The sequence below is a fragment of the Saccharomyces mikatae genome, assembly GCF_947241705.1.
Source record: "Saccharomyces mikatae IFO 1815 strain IFO1815 genome assembly, chromosome: 13".
NCBI lineage: Eukaryota > Fungi > Ascomycota > Saccharomycetes > Saccharomycetales > Saccharomycetaceae > Saccharomyces > Saccharomyces mikatae.
Window position 1 is genome coordinate 135,058 of NC_079268.1, and position 14,043 is coordinate 149,100.

Here is a 14,043-nt window from a genome sequence, read left to right on the forward strand (position 1 = left end):
GCCTTTTATGCTGTATCCGGCTTATACATTTCACGACGTTAAGCATTATGAAACACCTGTTCCGAATCCTTTAATGTGTTTTTGAATCAAATCTAAATGAATTGCGATCAGATAACATGGAGTGTATTTTTTTAACCTTCATCTAATTAAACTTATTATTGCGAGAATTTTAGGAAGAGCAACAGGTTTTTCTTACAGTCAGCATATCTATAAGACATCTAAGGTGTTATGCTTATGAGTATCAAGTAAGATAGACTGTATCACGAAGAAAAATGAAAAAAATCTACGTAATGAGCTATTATTCCCCTAGGTTTCTGCGTCATCTTTTTGCATATTGGCTGCGGTTGAAAAATATGCAAATGTAAAATTTAAACTCTCAATACAAATGCACTTATGAAACTGTAGTTAAATTATAATTTTACCTGCATATATATTATTATAGAAGTTCGTTAAAATAATTATATTTAAAATTTCAACATATGTGGCTTGTCACCGTTCTTCAAAGAGAAAGAAGCGGACAAATATTGCTTCAATAGTGGAGTCTTCTTAATTTCAGCCAACAAAGCTTTGTCAACAACTTTTTGGTCTTCAACACGTTCAGTCTTGATTTCCTTGTTTTGTTGTTCTGGGAACAAGTTAGCTTCCTTCTTTTCCTTCTTGGTCAATTTTTCCTTGGCAAAGTACTCAGCGTTGAATTTGTCAACCTTGATACCTTCGACGGAAACATTGGTAGAGGTAGCAATGACGTAACGGGCATTGACTCTTCTCAATGGAACACCATTGACCTTAAATGGACCAGAAATCAACAAAGTGTTGTCTTCTAGATGCTTCAAGTAAACAACTCTCTTACCTCTGAAACGACCAGCTAGTAAGATCAAGACGGTACCTGGAACAAGAGAGGCACGCAACTTTTGTGGGCGGACAGCCTTTCTGGTCTTCTTTAGAGCAGCGACGTCTTCGGATGGATACCACTTTGGAGCCTGAATTGAAAAAAAGAAAAATGGAATGATATTCGTTAGTAATCCTATTTTTCGAAATTATGATGAATTCTATAAGGGAGAATATATCTGGCAATGTATAGGTACAAATTGTGAGGCTTTTACTGTCAAAAATGATTATGGGCGAGAGCCCGATCAACAATTGTTTACCTTACTTGTTTCGCTCAATAATATAATAAATAACGTTGGTTCAAAAAGTAAACCGTTCTAAACTTTTTTTCGTTGCATTGCGTCTTTTTAGTTTTCATTTTGTATTTCATTTCACATTCTGTTTCCATCACTTGTTCTTTCTATATGATATTAGTATTATCATATACTACCTCAGTACTCTCACACCTTTGCAAACGTAAATTTACATCTCCCCTTCAAAATTAACATCTAGGAACATACTTTTTGGGCACTCATTTCGTTGGATGGCTATTACTTTGTTGTTTCGGCTAATATCTAAACTAATATCCCACCTATAATGAGTAACATATTCAATTAATTCGTGTGACCCTTCTATTCGATAATCTCGATACAAACGAAATTTTACAAAAGAAGCGAAGCATTCCAGTAGGAGAATGGACTGGCCTGGTGAGTCCTTCCAAACAAGAAAGGCCATTTCCTCCTTTCCCCGGAGGAGCTACTCCACGACGTCCTAGACGAGAACACAACGATCCAGGCGGGTGTCTGTTTGCAGTATAATAGGGGAAAACTTGAAAAATAAAGCTGGAAGACAGAACCGTACACCCTTATTCCATGGTGTACGGATGTTTATATCTTACGCAGTCTGCAAAAATCTGTCTTCAATATAATATGAAAGAAACACAGTTGAAATCTGTTATAATATATACTATAGTAACGATAACGGTATATAGCAGGAAAGATGAACTGTTATTGACGGGAAAAAGACACTTATAAAAATTACTGAATACACCCTTATTGAGATGTTTAAAAGAAAAGAACTTAAGGGGTTATTACTGAGCGTATTCTTGAGGAAGTTCTGGCACAGGAGGTACCTGACTATTTTTGTCTTTACCATAATTAATCTTCACAATCAGATGGCCATCGCCTAATTTCACAGAAATTTGACCATCTTGTTGGATTTGCGGGTCGCCCAGGTTGATTTGAACAATACCTAAATCTTTATCCCTTGATAATCGTTGGTGAGAAATTGCGCCCAGTACCAAATTGGCCTCAGGGGATGCCTTGAAAGAGCATTCCTCATCAAATAGGGCAACGCCGTCATTATTGGCCTTCTGACTTTTTGTCTTGTATATGTGCTTTAGCCTACCACCTTGAGTCAAGGAAACCTTGATTTGGACGTGCTTGGCAATGTTTTCCGCAGCAACCACGGTAATGAAACCATTGTAAGTTCCATTAGGAGCCAAAGTACGGGCAAAACTACTTGCACGAGAATGACCTCTTGAATTGCTACTAGGGGTATCTTTTTTGTTACTTGAGTTTGAATTGCTATCAGCCTGCTTAACTGCGGGGGAACCGTTTTGAACAGGCGCGTAACTTGTATTAGGCACTGATGGGTCGTAGTCCAATGACGCTCTAGGTGTTGCACTAGTACTGTTGAGGTTACTTTGAGGTTTCCTATCAAAAGATTTTTTTTCCGATGATTTCTTTGCACCATTGGTTTCATTTCCATTACTGCTCTTGCTTCTTTTCATTGGGTTGCCTCCTAAAGATTTTAGGAGATGGCCACCTTTCTTTAAGCCACCTGTGGCAACTCCTGTTGCTGCTCCTATACCAGTACCCGCTATACCAACAGTTGCAAGGGCAGCACCGCTGGCCATCTTCATTGGTTTGTCAGTGATACCACCTTTCACAATATCAAAACTTGGTTTAATATATTCCGGGCTGAATGAGCCTTGCAATTTAATACTACCTTGAGTGTTTAAATCGAGATTCCAGTTGTAAGTTTTACCAACTTCCAATGCAGACGTATCTAATGTAGCTTGTCCCAAGTCATCATTATCACCTGCGCGATCCCAGTCCAAAACGTTAAATACGACATGATTTTTACTTCTTGAAAAAATAGGAATTCTGGCATCTTCGTTCCAAACTGGATCTAGCGTTTTCTTCTTAATGGCTGATTTAAATACTTTCTTATTATTGACATAAATGTTAATAAATGGATCTGAATAACCATTTCTATCTGCAGCCTTCAACCCATGCCCAGAAATCACCTTCAAATTCAAATAACCGGTATCTTTGACACTTTCACTGTTAGGAAGTTTCACACTAGAAGGTGCGTACAAAAACCTAACCTTCATTTTAGAGCCATTGAAATTTAACCATGTAGGCTCTTGGTAGGCCTGTTTTAATAACTTCGAAGTACTATAAGAAGTTTCCGATATAACATCATCAGAATCTTTGGCAATATGTTTTTTAGAAACTCTCAAATGTAGTTTACTGTAGTTTAAATCTCTGATGAAAATACTTGCCGTCTCTGAGTTTAACTTACCTTGAGATGATTTCATACAAGTGAAAACAGGATATGAAATATCATCTGCTAAAATTTCCAAGTAAGCAGAAGATGGGCTCAAAGTCCCCTCCAATATTTGCATAGACAATATACCGGATTTCTGCTTTATCAATTCGTCCAAGGATAACTTGGCCTTCTTGTTGATGTTCATTTCATCACTTTCAAAGGGGTCTTTGATTTCAACAACTTCCCACTCTTTTGGATCCGTTTCCATCTCTTGCTTGTTCTTGATTTGAGTAGCTTCGAATTTTTTCTTTTTGTCCTCTAAATCCTTTTCTAGTTTCTGAACATTCACCAATTCTTCAGGTGAATATACTAGAGTTATTGGGATGAACGTTGTAGATATGTTGACAATACTTTCTGTAACATTGTGTTTATGGTCCTTTAATTTTAGTTTTGATACTTCTTTCTTATCATTAATCCCAACAAATTTCCCTGATGTAGAATCTTTCTTAAAAACGTCAGATAAAGGAATTTGCACAGAGCCAATGAAACGATCTTTGCCAATTTTCTGATAATCATGAAATTCTACAGACAAAGTCTGATTTGGAGAAAAAATAGGAACATATGTGCTGTTATCGAAAATAGGATGATCGGTATCAGAATGGTATATGGATTTGTAAAGAACACGTCTATTCAAAGATATAGTGTAATATGGATCGACATCACCTACACCGGATAGGTCACCCTTGATGATGGCGTCTTTGACATCCAGCTTAATACAACCAATAGGTTCACTTACAGAGTTTGCGACAGCAAATGCGCCTGTCATTTCAATAGATTTCCAAGAAACATCCAAATAAATGTCACCTTGTGGCGAGCCTTTCACAAATTCTAGAGTAGCATCTAGAGTATTCATAATATCATCTAAAGAAGATGAATATTCACAGATTAATTCCTTGCCATTTATTCTGTCATCAAATATTTTCAAGACAAATTTGGAGTTGGACTTTGATGGAACCAAAACCTCAATAGTTTCATTCCAAGATGGCTCGTTGATACGTCTCAAAGTTCTATAGCTTTTTACTTTTTGTCCATCTATGAATAATTCAGCGCATGGGCTTAAACTACCAGTCATAGAACTGGCTGTATCCAAATATTTGACCTTTTGCAAAGTTATCTTTGCAATCCCGACATCAGTTTGAGAACTACCTTCATCCTCGTCTTCTTCTTCCCCAATTGCATCTTCATTTTCGTTTTCGTTTCCGCCCTTAGCTTTTTCGTCTGACTTGTCTTCTTTGACAGGAAACCAATGTAGGGAATAGTGCAGAATACCTTTTGGCTTTGTACCCGATCTCAAATCGGCAGTTTGGTTTTCCAGAACAGGGTTTTGCAGTAAGTCTGCTAAATCAATTTGAAGGTCACCAATAACAGTATCTTTTCTAACATCATTGAAGTCAAAACACTTCAAGTTTAACTTCTGTTCCAAGGAATTTAATAGTAGATATTTGGTTTCATTCCAACGAGGATTTTTAACATTTGATTTGATTGATGTACGTACTTCTTCATCAGTACCAGGAACAGCGTCTTCGGTAGTCATAACAATATAAGGATCAACCGTATTGGTAATGAAATCTGAGCCTTTCAAAGAGTCAGCGGAAGCAATGGTAACAGCAAGAACACCAATAGCTTCTTTAGACTGAGCAGCCATGATATCTTCAACATTGATATCCAAATGGTTTGGAGGGAACAGCATAGGCCCTATATTAGAGTTTATGATGTTCTTGACAAAACTTTTTAAACCTGGCAAGAATGACATGACATCAAGACCCAAAGTATCACCACCAATTGGTTTCAATGCAAAATCGATTAAAGGTGGTTCCAAAAGTTGCAGAGAAACGATTTTGATGTTAGGAAAAGCTTTACCAAACTCAACCTTAATTCGCATTTTACCAGCAACGTTGATATCTTCCACCAATATAGGCATTGTTTTGGATACAAAACTTTTCCCTAACGTGACACCAAGAGAGATTTTTGGATTGATTTTTTCCCTAGCTTCAGTAGCTGTCATATCCGAGACATCGCTTGGGGTGAATGCAAACGACCAATCCATTTCAACAGTGTTCTTACCCGTTTTGGTGTATGACTTTATACCTTTGATGGTTGGAGCCTTGGAACCTAGAGTAAATTCATCGATAGCTAACGCGTCGATACCGTAGCCGGGTGCAACACCTGCCAGTTGAGGGTTAACGTTATCTTTAACTTGTTGAGATAAAACTGGCATATAGATGACCCAAAATTTCGATAAAAATGAATTCAACCATGTGGTAGATTCGACACGATTCGACAAGGTTTCTTCGACTGTAACCCTTTTCAAGTCATCTCTGATATTTCTGTTAAATCTTGTATATTCTGCATTGTAAACGGTGGCAGTTCCCAAGAAGATGAATATCAGAGACCACCAAGAAAATCCAATGTAAGCAAATAACCATGAGAAGAAACAGGTACCAAGGACAGTGGCAATATTACAGTACCAATCGTTATAAAAGTTTTCCAGAATATAAGCTTTTATAACTTTGGACATCTTTGTATTTGGTGATCCCTTTCCTGAAGCATGGAACTCACCAACATTTTGCCATGGAAATAACTTATCATCGGAATCTGGATGTAGCTTTCCTTTGATTTCCTTTTCATCAAGCTTACCCAAGTTGTCTAAAATGCCAGGCTTAGTAATTGAAGTGTCAAATTTGTTCGATTTTCTAGAAGGCGCTGATCTAAACTCTTTAGGATGTAAATCCTCCAATGGTACGGTACCTACGCTTCCCTGAGGGTTGGGACCGGGCAATTGGCTTGTGTTTTGAGCGCTGGACGCAATGAATATGTCCTTTGGTGACTGTTGCTTTCCTCCCAAGCCGGAATTTGAACCTACTTGGCCCTTAGACGCATCACGAATCGAACCTGAAGTCTTTTTATCACCCGTATCATGATTAATCAGTTCGTGGTATTGGTGATGGCCAGAAGAAGAGTGATCGGATCCTCTTTCCTGTTGGTTGATGACCTTTTGAGGTAAATTCCCTCCAACTTTCTTTTTCTCTTCCTCATGAAATAGTGTACTATCTGGGGGCGGATGAACTTGAGCTTCGATCCCAGTCATTTTTCCTGACCTTTAATTAGTAGCTCTATGTAGTTTTTCTCTAACGACCGTGTGTGCTAATAAACAAAGCTAGCCAAGAATGTTCTTATCGTGAAAGAGAAATTTGATAATTTAGCAATCCAATAAAGCAAAATTGTTTCTCAAAATAGAAATACTCCAGAATTGAAAGAGGGAAGTGCAACTCTAAAGGATGTGACGAACAATTATCCCTTATTTCCTTTCCAACTGTAGCGTGTTGTAAAGGTAGGAATTCTTGTATTGTTGTTTTCTCCCCCCTTCTCGCGCTGACGAAGAATTGAAAAAAAAAATCAAGAAGGAAATTTCGGATGATGAACACATTGAAAATACGTAGAGTACTATACTATACTAGGAGTAAATGTATTTAGAGGCCAATTCTGCTCTCTTGTTGATTGCTCGGGCGAGCTGTTCCGTAGTGAACAAATTAGTGTCTTTGATTTTGTTTAGGAAGAGATGATGGTAGTTTCTGTTCAGGTCAGAAAGACGGAATGAACAATATACCAGCTGCAAACAAACTGAGTCGCTTAGCTTGATTCCATTCAACCCGCGAAGAAGGTCTGTTAGCATATACATTACGCACTTGTCAACGAACTGCAACATGATCGCATTTGTTGGTATTTTGCTTTCTCTTTTCAAAGTTGGAGTGGTCCCAGCTGGCACTTCTATTTCTTTTTCTTTATCTTCTTCTTTGCCTTCTTCTTTGCCTTCTTCTTCTGACTTGTCCTCTGACTTGTCCTCTGACTTGTCCTCTGACTTGTCTTTTCTTTTACTTTCTGTGTTTGTTTTTTTTTCTTTGGTTTCCACTTCGTCTTCTACCTTATCTTTGGTTTTGTCTATTAACTCATTGTCATTGTCCTCAGCTTTGAAAGTGGTACTACTTTCTGTTATTTCTTCTTCCGTGCCTTTTGTTATTCCTTCTTCATTTTCTTCTCCCTCCTCTCTTTCTTTCTCGTTTTTATTCTCCTCGTTAGTTTCATTTATCTTTGACGCAGTAGTTTCTAGGTCCTCTGGAAATGGAATCTCTAAGTCGCTTGTATCATACAAAAAGTTTTTGATAAAAACATTAAGAGACATATACACGTGTTCCCTGAGGACTTCTACTTTTCTCTTGACCATCATTTCAATTAACGATTCATTCGACGATTCAATGTCTAAAGAATATGATGCTATTTCGTCAGTAATGAATTTGTATCTCATGGCCAAAAAAATACTTAATAACGATTTGTTGGTTTTTCCATCGAATGGCGGAATGGAATTCAAATAGTTGAGTATTTTTTTCAGTGAGTTAACAGACACATTGGTAGATAGTAATTTCACCAACCCTGATAACATGGTTGTTCTTATTTCATTCAAAACTTTCTCGCAAACTTCATCTACAATGGTTGAACCCGGAAATCTTGACTTTAGGGAGATGCTATGGGTGTATAGCATGACGGCTTCTTGATAATGACCTGTTCTAATACATGTACGAGTTAAAAAAGGTAGCTCCATTAAATCTGTAATGCTATCCAAATTTTCTAGTACAGTGACTAGTGTGTCAGACCTAATCTCGTCCTTGTCATCTTCCTTGGTCGAGAGTCTGTTTCTCAACCTATTTAATGCCTGGTGAAATTCATCGTCCTTCCTTTTTCTTACTGAATTGTCGTCTTCCGTGGTCATAACGCTATTTGTATCATTACTTTCGTGATCGTGTTCTAAAAAGTCCTCCAGTGAAAGGTTTTCATTTGTTATTTCATTATTAGTAGTACCTTCATCAACTTCCTTATTGACGGTTGAATTTAGTTCCCACAATTGTTCTAGGGATTTCGTTATCTCTTCCAATTGGGCCCTATCATCATTTCCAAGGATTTCTCCGATGACTTGAGATTTATTTTCTATCAGCGATTTCCTTATCTTTCTATCAAGGGCAGATAATTCAGCATCTATTTCAGCTATATCTTCAGCTATGCTACCAGGAGCAGCTCTGGATGAAAAATAACTTTCGTATTCCCTCGTATTAGATTGTAGGATATCTTGTAAGAAATCAATACTCAACTGTCTTTGCTCTCTTGTCAGCTCATCAGAAATGAGGCTATTTAGTATCAACTCCATTCTACTCCACAAATATGTCTATTTCTGAATATGTTTTCTCAGATATTCTTATACTTTGGATTTGATTTTTTCTGTTCTCTGTTCGGTAAGTTACAAGGTAATCATTTGATCATTAAAGGTACTTCCGCCAAGTTGATTAAAAACATATAAAAAGAAAATAGATTCTAAGAATACACTTTGCTTGGGGATCGCTTACTTTTTTATAGATTTGAAGTAGGGAAAGTACCAAAAAAAGAAGAAACAAAGCACTCACGATGGGGGTCGAACCCATAATCTTCTGATTAGAAGTCAGACGCGTTGCCATTACGCCACGCGAGCTAAATTTCTTGAAGTTGTGTTCCGGAAAAGGGGATCAATAGCTACATTACCAAAATCTTACTATTTGCTCTTTGAAAATGAATGCGTAATTTTGTTGAAATAACCGGTCAATCTGTTGGAGTATGTTGGAACAAGAATCAATTATAGACTAACGACAAATATTATCGTAAATGTTGTTGAAAAATGTTGATAATTAGTTGCTTAGGAAGTTGTAATAATTAAGAATAAGCCGTTCTTTCTTAAATTATATAAGAGTAAGAGACGGGTGAATTTTGAGATAATTGTTGGAATTCCATTGTTGATAAAAGCAATATTATTATTTTACACAATAGTATTTTCATCAATTCTCTGTTTTACAAGTTATTGTTCATTATCCTGTTAAATTTTGTCAATCCTTGCTTTACAGCTTCCTCTAACATCGATGGTAGCCTCTCATAACTTATGCCATCTTCTAACACCGTATAAGACAATACACTTGTAGTATGACTACTAGCTGATGGACGATAGTTGATTTCCATTCCAATCCTTTTATATAGTATGAGAAGACCTTCTATCCTTAATTACTGATAGTATTTCTTTAATCGCTTATAATTATGATTTAACCAAATAATAGAGTCTCAACTAATACTTCAAAATTCGCCAATATCTTATTATCATAGCTAAATCGGTTTGCTGATTGCCTTCTGTTCACAAAATTTCCGTGAACATGTTCACCACCAGAGTATAACCACGGATGAGAAATGCGTATGCGACAAAATAGTTATGTGTTCTTTAGATTTAAATTGTTTTAAGCAATCAGTTACGTTTTTGGTGCTCCTTAGGGGGTTTCTTTTCTTTGCCTGCTAGTTTTCACTTGCCTGGCGCAACGGTAAAGTAGGTGTAGAACTCCCTCGTCATACAAAAATGCATGCATAGAAATCCGAGAGAATAATGTGTACTTACTGTTTCAAAGGTTCTTTCAAAGTAGTGTAAATCTGGCCCGGAGTGTCTTCTTGCCCATTTGTCATTCAAAGGAGAGAAATCAACTACTCTCAGTTGCGTCATTTTGAGAAAGTGGCCACCTCGCGAGCGTCTGTCAAACTAGCTGATGAATAAATATATAAGGAGAAAATCACTTCTGCTTCACCGCATGTGTCTTTTCATATCAATTGTTGGCATACATATTCAATAGTATAATCTCATATATTTAAGAGTAACTGTAAAATGTCCATTAAATCATTTGAAGTTTCAGACCCAGTCAATTCAAGTCTTAAAGGGTTTGCCCTTGCGAACCCTTCTATAACTCTGGTCCCAGAAGAAAAAATTCTTTTCAGAAAGACCAAGTCTGACAATATTGCCTTGATCTCCGGTGGTGGTAGTGGCCATGAACCTACTCATGCCGGTTTCATCGGTAAAGGTATGTTGAGTGGTGCCGTTGTCGGTGAAATCTTTGCATCCCCTTCTACAAAACAGATTTTAAACGCAATTCGTCTGGTCAATGACAGTGCCTCTGGTGTATTATTGATTGTTAAGAACTACACAGGTGATGTTTTGCACTTTGGCCTGTCTGCCGAAAGAGCAAGAGCTTTGGGTATCGACTGCCGTGTCGCTGTCATTGGTGATGATGTTGCAGTCGGTAGAGAAAAGGGTGGCATGGTTGGTAGAAGAGCGTTAGCAGGCACTGTTTTAGTTCATAAGATTGTGGGGGCCTTCGCCGAAGAATATTCTAGTAGGTATGGATTAGATGGGACTGAAAAAGTGGCTAAAATTATCAATGATAATTTGGTGACCATCGGATCCTCCTTAGACCATTGTAAAGTTCCTGGCAGAAAATTTGAAAGTGAACTAAACGAAAGACAAATGGAATTAGGTATGGGTATTCATAATGAACCTGGTGTAAAAGTTTTGGATCCTATTCCTTCCACTGAAGACTTAATTTCTAAATATATGCTACCAAAATTGTTGGATCCTAATGATAAGGATAGAGCTTTCGTAAAGTTTGATGAAGATGATGAAGTTGTTTTGTTGGTGAACAATTTGGGTGGTGTTTCGAATTTCATTATTACTTCTATTGCCTCCAAGACTACAGATTTCTTGAAGAAAACCTATGATATAACCCCGGTTCAAACAATTGCTGGTACTTTGATGACCTCTTTTAACGGTAATGGATTTAGTATCACATTACTAAATGCCACGAAAGCTACAAAAGCTTTGCAGTCTCATTTTCCTGAGATCAAATCAGTATTGGACTTGTTGAATGCTTTTACAAACGCACCAGGTTGGCCAATTTCAGATTTTGATAAGATTTCTGCCCCATCTGTCAAGAGTGATTTGTTACATAATGAAGTATCAGCAAAGGCTGTCGGTACCTATGATTTTGAGGCATTTGCTAGGTGGATGAAAAGCGGCGCTGAACAAGTCATCAAGAGTGAACCACACATTACTGAACTAGATAACCAGGTCGGTGATGGTGACTGTGGCTATACATTAGTGGCAGGAGTTAAGGGTATCACTGATAACCTGGACAAATTGTCTAAGAACTCGCTATCCCAAGCGGTTGCCCAAATCTCAGATTTCATTGAGGGCTCAATGGGTGGTACCTCTGGTGGGTTATATTCTATTCTTTTGTCTGGTTTTTCACACGGATTAATTCAAGTGTGCAAATCAAAGGATGAACCTGTCACTAAGCAAATCGTGGCCAAATCACTCGGCATAGCATTGGAGACTTTATACAAATATACAAAAGCAAGGAAGGGCTCATCTACCATGATTGACGCGTTAGAACCATTTATCAAAGAATTCACTGCATCCACAGATTTCAACAAAGCCGTGCAAGCTGCGGAAGAAGGTGCTAAATCCACTGCAACATTCGAAGCCAAATTTGGTAGAGCTTCTTATGTCGGCGACTCATCACAGGTAGAAGATCCTGGCGCTGTAGGTTTGTGTGAGTTCTTGAAAGGTGTTCAAAGAGCCTTATAAGTAAACGGCTTACCGAGGTATATGGTATATAATTATATATAGAGTAAAATTTACCTATTCCTTAACTTATCGCTACTATCATCACGTAAAACGGTATTATCACCCGGCGTAACACGAAAAATGGCAATACGCTAATGAATTGTTAACGCGAGTGGCAGAGATATACTACTCGGTGTTGGAAGAGCTCAATAGTAAATTGGTAATGAAAGCATAGGAAAGTATCTCTGACGAGTGAAGATAGTCCAATTGATTTAAACAGAAATAATGAGTACTGACTTTGATAGAATCTACTTGAACCAATCCAAATTTAGTGGCAGATTTCGTATTGCCGATTCTGGGTTAGGGTGGAAAGTTAGTACCAGTGGTGGTTCTGCAGCTAACCAGACAAGAAAGCCATTCTTATTACCAGCCACAGAATTATCTACAGTCCAATGGAGTAGAGGCTGCAGAGGCTACGAATTAAAGATAAATACCAAGAATCAAGGCGTTATTCAACTTGATGGATTCTCACAGGATGATTATAACCTGATTAAGAGTGACTTTCATCGGCGTTTCAATATTCAAGTAGAGCAGAGAGAACACTCATTACGTGGATGGAACTGGGGTAAAACCGATCTGGCCAGAAACGAAATGGTTTTTGCTTTAAATGGGAAGCCAACCTTCGAGATTCCTTACGCTAGAATTAATAATACAAACTTGACTTCTAAAAATGAAGTAGGGATAGAGTTTAATATTCAGGATGAAGAGTATCAACCAGCTGGTGATGAACTGGTGGAAATGAGATTTTACATCCCTGGGGTTATTCAAACTAACCTAGACGAAAACATGACTAAAAAGGAAGAGCCAAGCAATGGGGTTGTACCCAAGAAAGAGGATGGCACTGAGGGAGGTGATGTAGAAATGGCAGTAGAGGAAAAGAGCATGGCAGAAGCATTCTATGAAGAATTAAAGGAGAAGGCAGATATTGGTGAAGTTGCTGGTGACGCGATAGTTTCGTTCCAAGACGTCTTTTTCACCACCCCAAGAGGTCGTTATGATATTGATATCTATAAAAACTCTATCAGGCTTAGGGGTAAGACTTATGAATACAAATTGCAACATCGTCAAATTCAAAGAATTGTTTCGTTACCAAAGGCAGATGACATCCATCATTTACTGGTTTTAGCAATCGAACCTCCTTTACGCCAAGGTCAGACTACCTACCCCTTCCTTGTTTTACAATTTCAAAAGGATGAAGAAACCGAGGTACAATTGAATTTGGAAGATGAAGATTATGAGGAAAATTACAAAGATAAATTAAAAAAACAGTACGATGCTAAAACTCACATAGTTTTAAGTCATGTACTAAAAGGTTTGACTGACCGTAGAGTCATTGTTCCTGGAGAGTACAAATCCAAGTATGATCAATGCGCAGTTTCATGTTCCTTCAAGGCAAACGAAGGTTACTTATACCCACTAGATAACGCGTTCTTCTTTTTGACCAAACCAACTTTGTACATACCTTTTAGTGATGTTAGCATGGTTAACATTTCAAGAGCAGGACAAACCTCGACGTCATCAAGAACGTTTGATTTGGAAGTGGTACTGCGTTCAAATAGGGGCTCGACGACTTTTGCTAACATCAGTAAGGAAGAGCAACAATTACTAGAACAATTCTTGAAATCTAAAAACCTGAGGGTGAAGAATGAGGATAGGGAGGTTCAAGAGAGATTACAAACTGCTTTAGGTTCAGACAGTGACGAGGAAGACATTAATATGGGCTCTGCCGGTGAAGATGACGAATCAGTAGATGAAGATTTCCAAGTCAGCTCCGATAATGATGCAGAAGAAGTTGCAGAAGAATTTGACTCTGACGCTGCCTTAAGTGATGCCGGGGAGGGTAGCGACGAAGAAAGACCCTCCAAAAAGCCTAAAGTAGAGTAGATAACAATCCGAGACTGTATAGTTCTGAGTATATTAGTTTTGTGTAAGGACAAAGAAATATATTACATCATTGATATCAACATACCATGAAGGGGAACCTTGAACATGTGTGTGATTTGGTGAATTCATTTGGTTTTGAGTTTTTATTTTTTTTAACCAATTAT

General features: G+C 37.8%; 5 protein-coding genes and 1 non-coding gene across 6 annotated transcripts; 2 read left to right on the plus strand and 4 right to left on the minus strand.

Annotated features, from left to right (window-relative positions):
- Positions 1–464: 464 nt before the first annotated feature.
- Positions 465–1,403, minus strand: RPL6A (60S ribosomal protein eL6; the record flags this gene model as incomplete). Its single annotated transcript, XM_056224632.1, has 2 exons — positions 465–980; positions 1,389–1,403. 2 exons carry the CDS (start codon positions 1,401–1,403, stop codon positions 465–467), a joined length of 531 nt encoding a protein of 176 aa, XP_056078531.1.
- A 554-nt stretch (positions 1,404–1,957) lies between these two features.
- Positions 1,958–6,571, minus strand: TCB3 (Tcb3p; the record flags this gene model as incomplete). The annotated part of the gene is made up of 1 exon (XM_056224633.1): positions 1,958–6,571. The coding sequence occupies one exon, from the start codon at positions 6,569–6,571 to the stop codon at positions 1,958–1,960; it is 4,614 nt and encodes a 1,537-aa protein (XP_056078532.1).
- A 366-nt stretch (positions 6,572–6,937) lies between these two features.
- COG8 (Golgi transport complex subunit COG8) lies at positions 6,938–8,680 on the minus strand (the record flags this gene model as incomplete). Its single annotated transcript, XM_056224634.1, has 1 exon — positions 6,938–8,680. One exon carries the CDS (start codon positions 8,678–8,680, stop codon positions 6,938–6,940), a length of 1,743 nt encoding a protein of 580 aa, XP_056078533.1.
- Positions 8,681–8,926: 246 nt separating this feature from the next.
- On the minus strand, positions 8,927–8,998 carry Smki_13.trna1R. Its single transcript has one exon. It is a non-coding gene; the product is annotated as a tRNA-Arg (tRNA).
- A 1,203-nt stretch (positions 8,999–10,201) lies between these two features.
- DAK1 (dihydroxyacetone kinase) lies at positions 10,202–11,956 on the plus strand (the record flags this gene model as incomplete). The annotated part of the gene is made up of 1 exon (XM_056224635.1): positions 10,202–11,956. One exon carries the CDS (start codon positions 10,202–10,204, stop codon positions 11,954–11,956), a length of 1,755 nt encoding a protein of 584 aa, XP_056078534.1.
- Positions 11,957–12,220: 264 nt separating this feature from the next.
- On the plus strand, positions 12,221–13,879 carry POB3 (FACT complex subunit POB3; the record flags this gene model as incomplete). The annotated part of the gene is made up of 1 exon (XM_056224636.1): positions 12,221–13,879. The coding sequence occupies one exon, from the start codon at positions 12,221–12,223 to the stop codon at positions 13,877–13,879; it is 1,659 nt and encodes a 552-aa protein (XP_056078535.1).
- Between the last annotated feature and the right edge of the window lie 164 nt (positions 13,880–14,043).